Source organism: Colias eurytheme, chromosome 22, assembly GCF_061535395.1.
Source record: "Colias eurytheme isolate Ceu_HAF_F1 chromosome 22, ilColEury1 Martin Lab GWU primary, whole genome shotgun sequence".
Classification (NCBI taxonomy): Eukaryota; Metazoa; Arthropoda; class Insecta; order Lepidoptera; family Pieridae; genus Colias; species Colias eurytheme.
Genome location: NC_143001.1, coordinates 1,065,108 through 1,085,393, shown reverse-complemented (window position 1 = coordinate 1,085,393; position 20,286 = coordinate 1,065,108). Strand labels below are relative to the sequence as shown.

Genomic DNA, 20,286 nt, shown 5'->3' with positions numbered 1-20,286 from the left:
ACGGGTAATAAGTACGAATTAGATGCGTTTTTTTGTTACATTAGTTGTTTATTATATTATATAGGGGTAAGTGGGAATGAAAGGTAGGTTGTTAATGTAGGTTATACCCAAGTGATATATCAAATGAAAATAGACGACATGTCAGAAACAATTAGTCAAATTTTATCAAAATCGGTTCATCCATTTATTTGATATAGGGGTAAAAGTGGGAATAAATAAATGAATTTTATCAAATATACTCAAGTGACGTATCTAATGAAAGACATGACGTGTAAAGTACAATAAGACATATTTTATCAAAATTGGTTCATCCATTTATTGGATAAAAGTGGCAATAAAAGTTGTAAAATATACCTAAGTGGCATATCAAATGAAAGGGCATGACCTGACGTGATATAATGAGGCATAGGTATTTAATCATAATCGGTTCATCCATTTATTATATAGATGGGTAAAAGTGGGAATGAAAAAAACGAATGTTGTCTGTTACCCAAGTGATATATCAAATGAAAAAAGACGACCTGTCAGAAACAATTAAGTAGTCCAATGTTATCAAAATCGGTTCATCCATTTATTTGATATAGGGGAAAAAGTGGGAATAAATAAATAAATTTTATCAAATATACTCAAGTGACTTATCTAATGAAAGACATGACGTGTAAAGTACAATAAGACATATTTTATCAAAATTGGTTCATCCATTTATTGGATATAGGTATAAAAGTGGGAATAAAAGTTGTCAAATAATATACCCAAGTGGCATATCAAATGAAAGGGCATGACCTGACGTGAGAAGTATGATGAGGCATATTTAATCAAAATCGGTTCATCCATTTATTGATTTATAGCGGTAAAAGTGGGAATGAATAATCGAATGTGGTCAAATAATATAATCAAGCGGCATATCAAATGACGTGTGAATTACAATTAGTCATGTTTTATCAAAATTGGTTAATCTGTTTATTACATATAGGGCACCTTAGGGGTGATATTGGGGATAAATAATCCAAATGGAGTACCAAACGAAAGGATATGACATGTACATAATATATAGGTATGATTAGACATGGTTTAGATCAAAATCGGTTCTGCCATTTACTAGGGGTGAAAGGGAAAAGTTGAACGTCTGTGAAAGTAGAAGGAATATGGGAGCGGGAGAATAACCACATCCTAGAAATTTTGAACTCTTCTGTACCTAAGTTTTATACCTAGCTCAGTTTAGTAATAAATTTAACTAACAGTTCTTTTGTGTTATTATTTATTTTATTTCTTAACTTTATAATAATGTGTAAGTACTTATAATTTAGTTGTATATGATAGTACGTGTTTCAAGACGTGTTTACTCAATAATTGTGTGTTAAGTAGTAACTACTATGCAGTCACTATTCCACGCGGACGAAGTCGCGGGCACAGCTAGTATATTATATAATTATAATCAACCACTGGAGGATCTCTTTCGGAGGATTTCTCTGGAGGATACTGTTGTCTTGGCGGCATTTTTAGCTAGAAAAAAAGGGAACAATAATAACTTTTGGATATGAATACACATAATACCATTATTTCAGGTAAAACTTAACTAACATGAAGTATTACTTATAGATTTAAACACAAACATTCGCATTTATACTTAAAATATTATTTCAATAATATCGTGGCTGAATACTGGATCATTGAGACCACAGATTGAGACCCAGTGGTCAGCCGCTTGAAAAAAATATTTTGAAATGCGGCTGACCACTGGGTTTTCTAACAATTAGGAATAATCCCAGTAATCAGCCCCAGGAGCTGTCCATTGGATCTTTCATAAAAAATCAGTATCCAATGGTCAGCCCCTCAAATTTTTAAGTAAAAAAACAATATTTTTTTATCAAATTTCATTAAATTAAATGCTCTAAGTAATCTATAAAGTTATTATCTATAAAACACAATCACATTTCATACTAAAATATGTTATTTCTCACCTTTCAAAAGAGCACCACGTGAAACAAAAAATATTGCAGACAATAATATGACACTTCTGCTCTTGTCGGCGGACAGCACCTGTACGAACGTGTTTATTTCTCTCCCCTGACCCCTTGCTGCTCCTATCGCGTGATGCATGAACCAATAACGAAACAGAGCTTCTATTTAAGCGTGCGTGATTTGGTTATTTTGATTACAGCGTTATTTATGGCCAATAAACAACGCAATAGGCTGATCACTGGTTCCTGGCTGACCACTGGTGCCGTTACCCTACTGTACAAACGATTTGATGGATTTTAACTTAAGTTGAATGATGTCATCATAGAGAGAGAGATGTTTTGTAATAAAAATACCTAAATGCTGATTTTTAATTCCAGTTTTTCGTACATAATTTTTTTTTCACTAATTTGTAGCTAACAAATTGTATCTTTTATTCATATTATCGATATTTAATAACTGTTTTACGAAAGTTATAAGGGATAAAAAAAATTCTTCATGATTTTATAGTGGATTATTAATTTTTAGTAGTTACATCTTTTTTTCACTAGTTTGTAGCGAACAAAAAATCCTTGCATAATTTCATAGCGGATTATATTTCATTTTTTTTTCATAATTTTTATCCAACACTGCATCATTTATATCTATTTTTAGACGTCTTTTAAACAGTTTTTTACGAAGTAAGTTATGTAAAAATCCTTTGATTTTTATAGCCACTAAGCAACATCTATCCACAAATCTTTAGTCACACATAAAGGGGCCCGGTTGCCGTCAATTTGGGTAAGGAAGATGGCGGCGAGCAAATAATGAGGTAGAATATATGATTGATGAAGAATCAGAGTTCGTCTGACTCCTTATTTTTGGGATTAGGGCATGAGCGATAGCGTTTGTTTTATTTACTGTAATTATTATAATAACTTGTATAAGTAATTCTCTAATTCTTGTCCAATCTATACTAATATTATAAAGCTGAAGAGTTTGTTTGTTTGAACACGTTGATCTCAGGAACTACTGGTCCGATTTGAAAAATTCTTTCGGTATTACTACCCATTTATCGAGGAAGGCTATAGGCTATATTTCCTCACGCTAAGACCAACAGAAGCAGCAGTGTAAGCTCGTGTAACTAGAACATTTTTATTTTAAATCATCATATAATAGTAGTGTTTCATTTTGAAATTGTTTCACCTTTCAACCTCGTATTAGTGTTACCATCGGATGTTCTATTTGTATAACCTAGATACAAGTTTAGACAACCTAGAATAAGTAGGACGATATCTTAAAGCAGAATTAATTCCAGCTTGGAAAAAGGACAGAGATAGGTCAGATAGCGCCATCACTTTCTGACACTGGAAATAATACTGATATGGTAGGATACAGATGGTAGGATACAGAAGATCATCATGGTAGGATACAGAAGATTAAATACAGAATCACTAATCACTACATAGTATAAAACAAAGTCGCTATCGCTGTGTTCGTTCCTATGTATGATTACATCTTTAAAACTATGCAACGGATTTTGAAGCACTTTTTTAATAGATAGAGTGATTCAATAGAAAGGTTTTAGTATATGATTTGTTAAATTTTCTACAAAGCAGGCGAAGCTGCGCGTGGGAAGCTAGTAAACTATATTTTAAAACTGTGAAATTTTTAAGGAATAGATAAAATTCAATCACAAGACGGGATTTGAATCCACGTCTTTCATCCCGGTAAGGCGAATGTATTCTTCAAAAACTTCTCATTTAAAAAGCATTTGAATGCTATAAAACGAACATAGAGCTAGAGCAAGAGTAAGAGCATTCTTTCGTGATCTTTTAGTGTAAATGAAATCTCGTATTCAGTGTTGTTCAGTATTAGAATACAACACACTAAAACTTATAAAATATGTCGTATATCAATTCCATAATACTCGGGTACCATCATAAGGAAGGTACCCGGTCCTTTGGAAGGCTTACGTGGGGACACGCATAGGCCCTTTAGAGAACTTTAATGTGTTGTAGGACACCAGCCGCAGCCTGCCCATGACTGCATAGAGATACAGCCCTGGGTAGTCCGCGGCCGATGTAGGACTATTGCAAGATGAGGAAACAAAATGGACTGGGCTATGGAATGGGATGCTAATGGACCGGTATTAAATACTTTAGGAGACTATGGCCTTTCTACTTAAATCTAGCAAAAAATATCGTATATTATTATTACTTTTTGGTTCTGTAAAAATAAGCATGAAAGTGCTTAAACACCGCTCTCCCCATACGCAAGCACTCGACCCAATTTCTTGTCAGCGATTGCCAAGTCACGGATTCATAATAAACTACCGCGGTTATGTCGTTTCATACGTATTTTGTTTATATCATAATAAAGGGTTTGCGTGAATATGGAATTTTGCAATTTTCACGTTAAATATTTGTAGCTGGTGTTAGTTTTTAGTAAAATTGAACTGATTTCTTATTTGTTATGTCTTTAATGGCGTCATATTATTTTTGAGGATTGTATAATTTTGAAAGTTAAAATTTGAGTTTGCCAAGTCGATCATTTGATAACACATGATTTGATTTAACATTGATAGTTTTGGACATAACTGTTATTTATTAAGAGAAACAGTTTATTACACAATTCTGAAAATTGTATTTTCTAAATCTAGGTACATACAGTATGCATAACAAAATAGTTAAATATTAATTCCACCTCGATAATCTCCATTTAATCCATTATATTATTCCGTTACTTGTGATTAAAAAATCTATATATATAAAACTCAAAGGTGACTGATATAGTGATCTATCAACGCACAGCCCAAACCACTGGACGTATCGGGCTGAAATTTGGCATGCAGGTAGATGTTAGGACGTATCCATCCGCTAAGAAAGGATTTTATAATAATAGGATGCACGTACAAAGTCGTGGGCGGAAGCTAGTTGATTCATAAAGACAAGGTACACGAACGTGTATTGCAAAACCCCAATTATATAAATATTTTAATAATTAAATAAAAAATATTGTACTTTTTTAATGAAATGTAAAATTAGGCTGTGCAGCGACAAATATTTATGAACTAATGACCATAAACAATAAACATCAAAATTAATTCATAGAAAAATATTAGAAAATGTACGACTGAGTTCGCTCTATTCGTTTCATTTCAAATAACAACTCATGAGTAGTATCTATATGATACTGTAAAATAATAATATAGTCTAGAGATAAGTGGCCAAGTGAAGTCATAAAAACCTAGAGTTTGTAAACAAAAGCTCTTTTAACTAACCATAACCTAAAATAATAAACTTTTTGAAGTGAAACTTCTTTAGGCGCGTTGAGAGTAAAATTTCAAGGTCGCGTCAAGATTGGTTTGAATGTTGCCAAAGAAGTTTCACTTCTGACACATGAGCTCGGCACACACGCTCTTTTTAATTTAGTCTCAAATTAGGCTGTACACCCATAAACAATTCAAACGCGTTGTCCATAGATAAGCGGCCAATTGAACATCTGGCTTCGCGCCAAAGTGCAGCGCCATCTGTTATCGAGTAGCTGTGATTGATATTGTTAATGTGTTGTAGTGACGTTATAGGAATGGTATTACCATATAAACATCAATGGTTTCGAATTATGCGGTTGCGTTTTAATGTTTAGTTTTATGGTTGGCGATCATTGCAACTAGTTTGGTATTAATAAATAAATTGACATTGTAGATAAATTGATATTGTAGAGATTGTTTTTCATTCTTTTTTTTCTATTAAATAAATTTTACATTAATAATTTTCAATAGAAGCAAATGAAATGTATATAAGACCAACTCCTGAAGCCTTGTCCAATATTTTCAAAAAATTGTTTTGTTTCGTGTCAGTTCAACATAATACTATTATATATTAATTTGTCTTGCATCTAAATTGTATGTTAATTTGTGAAGAAGTGTTGTTTTTACACAATTGTAAGGCCGAATGAATTTAAGTATCAATTTAATGAAAAAGCTCTTATATTTTACTTTAAACAACGCCCCTGTAATATTTTATCGTCCAATATTGAATTCCTTATGAATATGAACTACTAACTATAACATCAATTTCCTGTTAAACATGTTCATTAAAATTTTCCTTGTAAATAAAAAACACTATGTACCATTTTCAGTACATCAAAGTATAAAGAAAATTAATATTGATATTAATTAAAAGTATTGTTTAACACTCGTTAAAATGTAAATGTAAATCTGTGTTAAAAGAAAGAAGAGTAATTAAACTAATGAATTTAAAATCTCCAATCTGCTATCGAAACGAATCGGGGTGTTTCACATAAAGGGAACTTTTATAGTGCGAAAGAAATAACACTTTGTTATTTTACCTTTATGAAGTAGTTTTTATTTGCGTGTGTTGAAAATGAAAATTATAATATACTGAAACGTCCCTTGAAAATTAAGCTATGTATTGGTGAAAACATAATGAAAATCAGTTCAGCAGCTTTTAAGTTTTGCGCAAACATAGACATGTTGCGTAGGACTTTGTTTTTGTATAGTGATAAATATTTCAGTAATAGTAAGTTGAAGCACTTCGTTGATTAATTATAAATCTTGTATAAATTCCTTTATAAATTAATTATTTATGTAAATTAAGTGACTAGCTTAAAGTGGTCCAATTACCCAGGATAAACTAAATAACTTATGACACTGGAAATTAAGTGTTAAAGTTTGTAATTTTTACCTATATAAAGTTAAACTAAATATCAATTTAACTTATTGAGAAGTGTGAATTAAAAAATATATAAAACTGTAAGATCACCCGTGTAAACCTTTTTCCTCGTCTTTACGATTATAATTAATTTGTTTAACCTTAACATTATATTTTTTTATTAATTTTCGTGAACCGTTATCCTCAATAAACTAAAAGTATTTTTTTCTTTTTCCCCCAAAAGGTGAATCACTATTTGCGTCCCTGTCTATCCCATGCGAAACCGGCCGCCCATTATAGGTATCGCTGTAAAATGTAAAAGTTTCAATTTTATTTTTCTTTATTCTCAGCTCGTTTAATTATTTCGTTCGTTACACAAAGAGTTTCGTGGCGCGGTCCAATTTCGTTGTTTTTTGTTCTTTTGCAAATAATTTATTTTGTTCGTCTTTTTTTTCAGTGAACAGTGCGCACACGTGAAATTGTTTAACGGATTGAGCGAGCTTATTTACATACAAGACGGACATTTTTGTTAACAATCACATGTGGTAATATAAATTTAAGTTTACGATATGTTCTGCATTGTATAATTTATTTATTTATTTGGAGATCTTACAGAAAAAATTACACCCGTGTAAAATATAAAATTATATAAAAATAATATATTGTGGGGTATTTTAACCCTTAAATTGATTTCGTCCGTTTTAAAGGACATAGTATTTACACACATGCTGGCGCTGTTATAGCAGACCTAAGCTTTGCTAATCGGTATATTGGGAAGGTACTAGCTATGTCCTTCGCGTACATGCAGGTTTTTTTACCAAAGCGAAGTACAGTCGCGAATGGTGACCATTTGAAAATTTCAACGTCATCATTTTGATATATTTTTCTCTATTTTTAATATGTTTTAGAGGAGCATGACTTGGCAATCAATAAAAAATTCCCTACCTATCTCTGGCGGAAGCTGAAGAGTCTGGCGTTGAGTTGAGATGACGATTTTGAAGGAAATGTAGACCTACGGGAGTGATTTTACTATGATAACAGTGTCAATCATTTACCCCCCGCACCATACCTTCAGAATTATACGACATATTGATTTGAGACACAATGAAGACCCAAAAAGTCAGAATTTTTATCATCAACAAAATATTATTGCTGCAGAATTACAGCCATTACATGTGGTGCGAGATGAATCTTCCCTACTTCTCAGTGGTTCTTCAGCCACAGCATGATGTTACTTACCAGAAATACCACCCTATGTTGAAAAAGTAAAATAATAATAATACCTTACAAATTAAAAAACTGACAGAAAATGGATATAATATATGCCAAAGAATCCAAAATACGGCTAGATTGATAGATACGGCTAGATTGGTTTATTTTAGTTACTTTCATAGCATTATGTCCTATGGAATTCTACTATGGGGCAGGGCTGCAGATATAGAAACTATATTTATATTACAGAAAAGAGCCATACGCTCTATATATAATTTACGTGCTCGGGACTCACTAAGAGATCTCTTTAAGAATATTGGTATCCTCACTGTACCATCACAGTATATATTTAATAATGTTTTACATGTACACAAAAACGCGGACTTACACACAAAAGTAGGAGATAGACACTGTTATGGCACAAGGAATAGAAATAAAATTGAAATGCCATTTTATAGGTTAGCTAAAGTTAAAAATTCATTTATGGGCCAAGGTATACGTTTTTACAATAGAATTCCTCATAGTATTAAAGAGTTTAGTAGTGTTAAATTTAAAACTTATTTAAAAAATGTATTAGTTCAGAGAGCCTACTACAGCATTAAGGAATATATGGAAGATGAAAATCCATGGAGGGTTGTCGCGTAAGAATAACAGGACAGTTCTTTGGCATATTATGATAATATATAATATTATGTAGTTAGATGTAAGTAACATGTAATGTAAAATTATATTGTATATGGACATGACTTTAAAAGAGCAACTATGGAGTTTCTTGCCGGTTCTTCTCCATAGATACTGCTTTCCGAATCGGTGGTAAATTTAAAGAATGTAATGACGATTCAAAAGTGCTTCTGGAAGAAGTCTAATTGAATAAATAAATGTTTGAGTTTGAGTTTGAGTTTGAAAAAAAAAGCGATTTAAATTTCCTGTTTGTTTTGGTACTTCAGGCATGGTATACGACTTCTTTGCCTACGATGAAGCAAACACATTTCAATCTATACAATATAAGGAATGAGAAGAGGACTTTCTTGGTGTATTAGATAAGTTCTCAGGCTATGTAATACTATTTATATTCCAATTCTTAGCATATTCTTAGGCTGTGATTTTTGGTAGTGTCGTTTTTTAAAATCCATTATTTTTAACGATATCGTTAAAGTTTTAACCAACATTTTAAGACAGATGTTTGAAAAGCTTATTCTAGATCGTCTATAATTATAATTTGATAATAATTTTGAATTACAGAGTTGAAAATGTGCATTGTATTCATGTATCACGGTTGCAGGAATAATGTGCAATGTCCGTTATATGTGACGGTTCGAATATGTACATATAATTAGCAGTGTCCGTTTTATGTGACATATTGTGTGACATAGTGAAAACAATAGAAAAAATTAAAATTTTTAATTTTTTTTTTCATTTTCCTCTTTTCTATCCTAATTCCAACACATCCTCCAAATTTGGACATTATAAACACAAGTTATCTAGGGGTGACAATTTACAATCAATTTGGTTAAGCAAAATATTATACAGTTCTGTATGATATACCTATTGGCGATCTCATTGGTACAATGGGTAGAGCTGTTATTAACGTTGTGATTACCGTCAGAAGGTGTAGGTTCGATCCTGTCAATGAGAAAAACATGTGATGAACATCCTAAATTACAATGAGTAAAAAAATCAAAACAAATGAATGAAATTACGTTTCCATACCAAATCCAAACCAAGTTTTAGATATTTAAACGAAGTTTGATATTTATATAGATCTATCTTGATAGATATATCTTGAAGAAGAATTTAAATTACTTTTTTCGCGAAAAGAACATAGGCAAGTAGTGAAAAAAAAGGATAGAAGTATATGCGAAATCTGATGCAATCACACGAAGCATAAATCTAGCCCTATAAGTAGGTATTATCACTCCCTTATCACTACCACAAACGTTATCAACAAGTTAGTAACTGAACACCTGATACGCTTATAGCTTAATAGCTCACTCGAAATTAACATAAATCTGCCATTATAACTATTTATCCGTTATTACTGATATCTAGATTGACACTTGTTTGTTCCCATTTTGTGATATGTATTATCATAGATAAATGCACTACAATCTAAACGACATGACATAGAAGTCTGTGCTAATATAATAAAGCTGAAGAGGTTGTTTGTTTGTTTGAACGCGCTAATCTCAGGAACTACTGGTCCGATTTGAAAAATTCATTGTTAGATAGCCCATTTATCGAAGAAGGCTGTATTCACGCTAAAGACCAACAGGAGCGGGGCACAGCTAGTCAATCATAACCGTACTGAATTTTGTTATGAACCAACTTGTAATCTATTTAATATAATAAAATATAGTTTTCATTAATTTATAAACCAGATTGGTGAAGGTCGTTTTATCATTTTAAACTTAGACCACGTAGCTTAATAAAAAAAATGTGTGCTTGTACTAGTGTACACACGTAAGAAGTGAAACTTCTTTATGACCTTATTTTTCAAAAAATAATTTACTATAATATGCACCTTTACAGAAATACGCCGAAGAAAAAGATGGCGCGTCGGAAAAATGTCACGCGTAACGAAAAAATGTTACACTAAATTTTTCACTTCAAAAAGTGGTAGAATGATGTTTTATTTTCTAACAAAAAACAGGAAAATGTACCTACAATTTTCAATAGTTTCAATCTTACATAACTTTCGTAAGCTGAATGTAATTTCAATGACGCACTTTTCTTTCAGACATAGGCTAATTCAAACTTTTCCACTTTCTCATTATATGTCTCTACATACGAAAATTAGCTTTTAAAATTCAATTTTTTTATTTTAGCATATAATATTTAACTGAATCATTATTAATCTGTCCTAATCATTAGCATACGTCAATTATAACTAAATGGGTTACATCAGTTATTCCTTGTTAAAGAAATAATTGCGTAACAAATACTTAGAAAGGTTCATTTCTAATTTTCCTTCTAATTAGCAAACGTCCCTCTGGAGTTAAGGGAAAACGTATTTGTTACTAGTTTATTTCCTTAATGAGTTATCAGGTGATCTATTTCAGTGTAATGGAAGTTACATAAAGAGACGATTCTCAATATATTTGTTGGAATCTTTAAGGAAGAATTGCCTTCGATTAGGAAAGCCCTTTTATTAGGAACCTAACCTATACCACCAATTTAACATGTACCCAAAATGGAGTGTATTAATTACTGAAATATCAATCTCAACCATTTATTTATTAATACCTTAATACAAAAATTTATTAAGAACACTTTAAATGTAAAACATATTTATTAGCTGTTTAACTTAGAATAATTTACTTTAATTTTGTCATTGTAAAAATCAACTACTACGTGACCAAGCCAACTAGACCCTTTTCAACTGTGACGTCACCCGCCCATGTCTCGGGTACAGATAGCAAAAAAAAAATATTAATAATATCACTGTTCGCTCTCCGCTATGAATAGTCTTATTTTTCCCCATTTCGAGGGCTGTCTATGAATAACAACACGGTAAAAACTTAAACAAATAACAACGAAAAACTTAACAGTCAACAACAAGCTTTAACGATTAATAATAAAAAGTACAAAAATAACTAGCGATGCGAAACGTACGAATGCGTCGATGCTGCGAACCGTACTAAGGCGAACGCGGTACCTGAGGCGGTAAGCGGGCGGGGAGGCCGCATTCCACCCGAGCGTCTAGTTGGCTTGGTCGAATTATAATATTAAGAACACTTGAAATGTAAAACATATTTTATTAAGGAAATAAAAGGCTTTTTTATTTTTTATTTTTTTATTTACATACAAAAATTTATACATATAGAAACACTGTTGAATTGTCAGAATATATATATATATATATATATTATTTTAAATTAACTTATTCGAGTTACATTCTGACGACTCTCACCTGAATTTCACAGCACGTCTCGTGATGAAAAATACATTCAGTAAATCTGCTTTGTACGACGAATACAATGGCGGGTCTAATGTTTTCTTATTTTTGGTTTTATACTTAGGTTTTATACGAGTATTTCTCAACATACCAAGGCCGGAGTTTTTGTAAACAATTTTTCGCTCAACAATTAATTTTGAATAGTAACACATTTAAACAACCGGAACTCGTCCTGAATATTTATTTATATTTATTTATTTATAGAGCTACTCTCGCATTTATAATATTAGTAGAGGATTTGGCACAAAGCCTTGATATCTTTATTATAATAACACTAGCGGTCCGCCCCGGCTTCGCCCGTGGTACATATGAAAAATAGATGTTGGCCGATTCTCAGACTTACCCGATATGCACAGAAAATTTCATGAGAATCGGTCCACCCGTTTCGGAGGAGTATGCAGACTAACATTGTGACACGAGAATTTTATATATAAGATTGTTTATATGCGAACAAAGCTACAGTCTGAATCGTTCATATATGAAAACGCCTGTAAATGGCAAACGTAGCGTGATTGTATCGCGTGACGAAATGCTATATGTCTTTACACTGTGTATCTGCTTTCGAAGAAGTTTTTATTGAGCCCAGAATAGTACATCAATATTCCGAAGGCCGTGTTAGGCATTCATTTAATAGGCAATAGAGTGTATGATATACTGTATTTTGTAAGATAAAACAAAAAAAAAACTACATATTTTTACCAGCTAGTAATTACCAGGTTTGCTCTAGACAAGTCCTGTGATATAGTCAACGAGAGAAGAAAGAAGAAGAGCGTGTGCCGAGCACACGTGTCAGAAGTGAAACTTCTTTGGATTGATTGGATCTTGAGATTCGAAGCTTCTGCTCTACAATTCAATTCTCTCATTTTTCTACAAATTAAGCATATAATTTCTGTGCCTCCAGTGAATAAGGGAGTAAGACGAGTTATTCCCTTTGGTTTTTATTGCACCATTGGATTCAGCTCGTCAAAATACACAACATATCAAAAGGTCATATCTCTAGCTGCGTCCTAACCCATTTTTTCGAATGACCCAAACGGTATAAGTAGGGTGTGATTAACGGTATAAGTTACCTTATCCATCATTTTAGGCAATCGCAAAGGAACTATTCGTCTCGAGTCAAAAGTACCCACGAACACAAAGACGTATGTGTAGTTATACTTTTTGAATAAAGACTTAATTCATTTTGTTCCATCAGTCCTAACACAATTTTAGTATAAACGCATTTGTGTCATTTTTCTAACATGAGCATAAAGGAACAACTCTTTTAGTGTCATTGGTTCAAGTGACGACATGAGACAGTTTGGCATTAATGCCGTGTTGCTATTGGTCTATTAATTGAATAGGTACTGCACGGAAACAACACACACTATTCCTTATTATTTTTAAATCGTTTTTTCAATAAATCTGCAACAACAAATCTTTATATTTTTTAAAAAAGGTATTTATCAGTTAACTTGGGATACTAATATATTTCTATGGAAATTAACTACTTTTTGCAATAGATATTAAAAATACAGTTAACACATTAAGTGCATTTAATGATATTATACTCATTGTTTATATAAATACAGAACGATAATTGAATCATCTAAAAAAAACCAACAAAAATGTTAAACTTATATTTTCTTCTTATAATTGGGTAAGTTTTTAAAAAATAACTCGTTTTTAATCTTTTTTTTTTAAAAAAAACTCAAACTCAAAACTCAAACATTTATTTATTCAATTAGACTTCTTCCAGAAGCACTTTTGAATCGTCATTACATTCTTTAAATTTACCACCGATTCGGAAAGCAGTATCTATGGAGAAGAACCGGCAAGAAACTCCATAGTTGCTCTTTTAAAGTCATGTCCATATACAATATAATTTTACATTACATGTTACTTACATCTAACTACATAATATTATATATTATCATAATATGCCAAAGAACTGTCCTGTTATTCTTACGCGACAACCCTCCATGGATTTTCATCTTCCATATATTCCTTAATGCTGTAGTAGGCTCTCTGAACTAATACATTTTTTAAATAAGTTTTAAATTTAACACTACTAAACTCTTTAATACTATGAGGAATTCTATTGTAAAAACGTATACCTTGACCCATAAATGAATTTTTAACTTTAGCTAACCTATAAAATGGCATTTCAATTTTATTTCTATTCCTTGTGCCATAACAGTGTCTATCTCCTACTTTTGTGTGTAAGTCCGCGTTTTTGTGTACATGTAAAACATTATTAAATATATACTGTGATGGTACAGTGAGGATACCAATATTCTTAAAGAGATCTCTTAGTGAGTCCCGAGCACGTAAATTATATATAGAGCGTATGGCTCTTTTCTGTAATATAAATATAGTTTCTATATCTGCAGCCCTGCCCCATAGTAGAATTCCATAGGACATAATGCTATGAAAGTAACTAAAATAAACCAATCTAGCCGTATCTTCATCGGTGAGATGCCTTATTCTTCGAACTGCATATGCAGCTGAGCTGAGCTTAGCAGCGGTGGTGGCAACATGGGTCCCCCATTGTAGCTTCTCATCTAGTGTCAAACCAAGAAAAACAGTAGACTCGACAGGGTATAATACCTCCCCGTTTAAAATGATATCCCTTTTGACCTTTTTTACATTTGGAAGGATAAACTCTACACAATTTGTTTTTTTTGCATTCAATAATAAATTATTAGCATTAAACCAATTAGATATGCGTAAAAGAGCAGAGTTTACTTCGTCAACATTTGTGTCATATCTATCCACATTAAATATTAATGAGGTATCATCTGCAAACAGTACTATTTCACACATATCCTGCAAATAATAAGGTAGGTCATTAATATACACTAAGAACAAAAACGGTCCTAAGATAGATCCCTGCGGAACACCAATGTTAATCGGCGCACCGCAAGATTTCTCTCCATTAACAACAACGGTCTGTACCCTGTTCTGAAGATATGAAGCTATGAGGTCCTGAGATAAACCTTTGATACCATAAAAATTTAGTTTCCGTAATAGAGTGGAATGTTCTACACAGTCGAAAGCCTTAGAAAGGTCGCAGAATATCCCCAAAGCATTCTTTGAATTTTCCCATGCTTTATATATATGTGACAAAAGAGCTATTCCAGCATCAGTGGTAGAGCGCCCCCTTGTAAAACCAAACTGTTTGGCGTGCAGTAAACCATTTGAAACAAAATGACTACATAATTGGTTTAAAATCAATTTCTCGAAGACTTTGCTCAAAGTTGGTAAAATAGAAATAGGCCTATAGTTATTACAGTCTTCTTGGTCACCGCTTTTGAATAAAGGAATAACTTTACTAAACTTTAATAAATCAGGGAATATACCACAGTCACAACATTGATTAAATATAAACGCTAAATGGTTGGCAATGTTTTCTATAATATTATTTACTAAATTCACAGACATTCCCCAGAGATCACATGTTTTTTTTAAGTTTAATGTTTTAAAAGTTTTAACAATTTCATCTGCAGTCACATGTCGCAATTCAAATAATACATTACACTCCGCAACATGGTCCCTCAAATAGGACTCCGCAAGCACTGATGATGAATTTAATTTTTTAGTAATACTAACAGGGACACTACTAAAGAAATCTTCAAAAGCAAGCGCAACATCAGCACTTTTGTCAATTACCCTGCCAGCATTTACAAGTTTTATGGTACTATTTGTCCGGCTTTTGCCCATTTCACCATTAATAATTGTCCAAACAGTTTTAACTTTGTTATCAGAGTTGCGTATTTTATCTCTGACATATAGACACTTGGCAGTGAAACAAACTTTTTTAAAAGTTTTTGAATAATTTCTAACATAATTATGGAATGACAAGTCTTTGTTATATTGCTTCATGCCATATAACTCATATAGAATGTTCCTGCATCTGTGTATACTAGGTGTTGCCCATTGACTAAATGGTAAATCCTTGGTGATACTTAAAGATTTAACTTTAAATATTTTTTTAAACTCATTATGAACTAAATTAAAAAGATTTGTAAACATTTCACAAGGATTATTATAAAAGGATTGATCATTCAGGTTAGGCAGTTTATTATTAATATTATCTCTAAATTTATCAATGCCTTTTTTAGTTATAGGCCTAACATTAATTCTTTTAAACTTAGGTATGCAATCCCATTCCAAAACTACTTTCTGGCCACAGTGATCTGAAGTCAGTATATTGAGGATATTTTTTTCTAGACAGTTGCAATCACAGTATATATTATCAATACAAGTTGCAGAAGTAGGTGTAATTCGTGTGGGTTCATCAAAAACTTTATACAGATTAAATGAGTGAAACAAATTAACTATTCGTGTTGCCGTCTGTGTGTGTGAAAGTAAATCAATATTAAAATCACCACATACTATTACCTTCTTTTTACTCCTGCCTAAACGCTTTAATGTTTCTTCCATGACTGTCTCAAACATATTATAGTCACTGGAAGGAGGTCTGTATACGCAAACAATAATATAACGCTCAAGCTCAACACAGGACAGTTCAATGGTGCGTTCTACAGAAAGACTTACAATGTCAGTTCGTTCTTTGCATTTAACACTATTGTGAACAAAAATAAGAGAACCTCCATGAATAGCATGTGCCCTATAGTATATACTTTTTAATTTATAATTATCAATATTTAATAACAACTGACATTGTTTAAGCCAATGTTCTGTTACACAAAATATTTTTATACTATTATGATTTAAAAATAATTCTATTTCTAATAATTTGCTAGCCAAGCCTTGAATATTTTGATGTACAATGGAAAAAGGCTGCTTAGCTGTTGTCTTACATACTAGTTTAAATCTAGCTTAGGGCTAGTTTGTCCGTCAACACTTAACCTCGGTTGATGTATATAATTACTACTACATAAAATTATAGTAGATCGATGGTCTGATACCAAACATGTACCAGACTGGTTAATAATTTTATATGCTATTAACATAGGCAAGTTCTCTCTTATATCTAAATGGCAGATACACTGTATTCCTTGTCAAGCAAAAAGATTTTGTACATGAATTTATGTCAAAATATATAAATGCATCACTATGATGATTTGTTAAATTATATAATTTTAAGTTAATGTTATAGATAAATCTATATTGATTTTGTGTCAAACCAGGCAAATATGGTAATGTACACAACATAAATTTGCATTTTGTCTCACTACTAATTTTCAACATTTTTTGAAATCCTATATCAATGTCATGTTTTTTTAGATTAAGACTATCTCCATATAATATAACAACAATGCTATTTTCATTAAAACTAAAATTATCTAATGAATTCATGATATATGTAAATGAACTATTAGGAGTACAAAAATTAGTTACTTTATGCCCTAAGTTGTTAAGCAAAGCGCCAAATCCCTGACCAATGTTATCCGACAACACAATAATTTCCTGCATGGAAAGATGTTTTGTTTTACTAGATGAAATTGTTGCCGTGGATGGAATACTATGCATGTCAGTGCAGTCAATGGGCTTATGGGGCGACGGTTGCTCCTTGTCACTTATGGAACACTTACATACATAGTTATTGGTTAGAGACTCGAAACGATCCATATTTTCATTGCTTAACTTTATAAGGTAATCTGCCTCTTTTATGTGCTCATTGATTTGTAACTGGGCAGCAGAATATTTTTGGTTGAGGTCATGTAATATATCATTTAATGAGTCTATTTTCTCCTTTAGTTCAGTAGTTTCCACTTCATATATCATTTTATAATGTTCTAAGTCCCTATGATATCTATCTAACTCTTTCACAAGGCTTTTATTTTTAGTTTGCAATTGTGCTACATTTCTTAATGAAAATCTATTTTTAATTACTGATTTTGTGTGCTTAATAAACCTACTTAATTTGAGATATTTTTTTAATTTGTTATGTGAATTTAACTTGATTTTTTTATTGTTTTCAAAGCCACTTAACTGTCCACATTCAACCAGTTCACCATAAAGACTGTTGGATGAATTGCATAGCCGCTTGGAGTTATCCTCTTGAACCTCCATTAAACTGCATTCCAGTTCAACGATACGACTGAGAGCCTTCTCGTGGTCATTGGAACACTGTTGGAAGCTGTCAACAATGTCTTGGAGGGCTGTGCACTTGTTTTGGCTGTCCATATATTGAGTGTGGAGTTCAGCTAGCTCGGCCTTCAAACTTGTGTTCTTTTTTATTATTTTCTGGATTTCAAGTTCATGTTCCTCTCTCTCCAGCAAGAGTTGTTCACACAGGGATTGTGAAGCCTTTAAGTCCTGTAGTGTGGCCTTAAGTTTGTTTTCTAACTACAACAATCAATCAAACAATCATTTTAAATTATCTAACTACAACAATCAAGACAATAATACTATAGTGTATAATAGTCGCATAAAAAAAAGTATTTATAACCAGTCTTGACAATTATGAATATCGTTTTCTCCGCATATAGCGTTTTAGCCACTGTGCTTTGGTAATTTGCTTTTTTTTATAGGAAAAAAATCCGCAATATCGATACTTCTTTGGTCCTGCATTTTCGTAAACATTTTATGGATACTCTCGTACCACATATTTTGAAAAAAATTGGGCTTTTGTCACGTAGAGTCTCTTCAAAGTGCGTGCCACAAGTCGTATTTGCATCCAAGGCACCTTCAAATCTGTGCTTAATTTTTTCATAAAATCTTTGCGGCTCATTGTATTTTCTTTATTTATCTACATTATTTTAATATTATATTATGATATAGAAATTGTTAAAATTCTATATCATGCCGTAAAATATCGCCACTGACCACCTATAACTTTTCCTGTATTAACTGAACATACAGGAATATGGTTTTCGGGCTACTCTTATCTCTTTATAGTGCTTGTATCCTCAATGTATACCAACCACCATGACATTGTGGCGTTGCCACTTTTATTATCTGTGGCGTTCCGAAACGGAACGCACTTGATCGAATTTTAAATTGATTCGACGATTAATTTTCACTAGGACAATAGTTAATACGCAAAACGCAATACGCAGTTGATACGTATTTAATACCAATACTCAATGATTGTCTCCTGCTAACCTGTACAGACTAGACTCATTGTGGTGACTGGTGAAACATTGTATAGCATTAACAACATAGTACTGTATTATTGAAAGATCGATTAAAGGTTTATTTTACAATCTACGACTTTCATTATACATGGGTAACAAAACCCCATAACATATTCGGTTTTACTCCGGACAACATCTTCAGCCACCCAATCCCCTTGCTTGAAGTCCAAATCCAGCGGAGGACAATAATCGTCATTTACTAAAATTGAAGGTTTTTCGTCCTAGTATAAAAGTTGTCTGGATCCCATTTTGTACTCAATCTATAGATATCATGTGAAATAAATCACAAAATAAAAATTTGAAACAATCTTAAAAGTTACAAAAAGCCTAATTATACGTCAAAATGACGCACAACATCCTCTTTACAACCAAATTGCGGAATTTACCTGGATGAGCCAACTATGTACTGCTAGGTCTAGACGGCTAATAAGTTGGTTCTGGATTTGTCAGCGATTCGATGGTAAATATAGAAGAGTTCATACGTCAAATTTACGTAGATTGGACTTCTAGGGTTATATGCATAAATACCTAAATTTTGTTATGTTTTTGTTATCTAATAACGATAAAAAACCCGTTGATTTCATTCGTTTTTCAAGCTACGTGCATAGTTTTTCCACTAAAATGCCTCAATTGAGTCATAAAGTACACAAATTTCAAGCATAATAAGTCACATCATTTCTATAAAACCAAAACTGGCAATAATATAAGTCGTGTTGTGCGATTATGAACATAGTGCATAAGGGCATAAGTCGTTACATTGCAAAGAGTAAAAAAAAAAGTATGTGAATACATTGAGTTATTCCATGAAGTACTCGTTCATAAGGCCACAACTACAAAAAAACACGAAAAAAGTATATTTATGGGGTTGTTACAATATGTGTTCATATGTAAAAATATAGTCTAACATCATATCTTACACATACAAGCTTAAAATTTTGAATTAATAAAGATTTAGTATTGATATATAGTTTTTTGTCTCTCCTGAAAAGTGCTGTTTTTGAGTTATTCCCTTATTCACTGGAGGCACAGATTTAGTCGTAATTAAAAAAAATATAAATATCTAATTCGTTAATGATATTTTTTTATATGAAGCTGAAATTATATTACAATTTCTTCATCTTGTTTCTAGACTATTTTGATCTTCTTTGATGATCTACTTTGATTTGCCAAATGGGTTATTTAGATTGTTTTCATAAATCAATATGATTGGAACACTATTGCCTACCACACTTAATGACATTCAGGAATTCCTTTAAAAATCTCCCACAAAAATGCCAACTCCATAGTCCGAGAGGCAAATTCGAAATTCACTAAAAACTGTTAGAACACGTTTTCCAAATGGTAAAACTAAACAAGGGGCGACAATAAATCAGTCGAGAACATGTTATTTGCTTTACATATCGAAGCGTTTCATATT

The 20,286-nt window shown here is 32.1% G+C and overlaps 2 protein-coding genes across 2 annotated transcripts in view; one reads left to right on the top strand and one right to left on the bottom strand.

Annotated features, from left to right (window-relative positions):
* Positions 1–20,286, top strand: part of LOC149898527 (protein madd-4-like) — a 270,605-nt gene that overhangs the window by 156,221 nt on the left and 94,098 nt on the right. The gene's annotated exons all lie outside the window — the stretch shown is intronic.
* LOC149898530 (uncharacterized) lies at positions 1,436–20,109 on the bottom strand. The gene is made up of 3 exons (XM_090114813.1): positions 20,095–20,109; positions 17,022–18,078; positions 1,436–1,503 (listed from the first exon to the last, which is right to left on the bottom strand). The coding sequence occupies exons 1-3, from the start codon at positions 20,107–20,109 to the stop codon at positions 1,436–1,438; spliced, it is 1,140 nt and encodes a 379-aa protein (XP_089970939.1).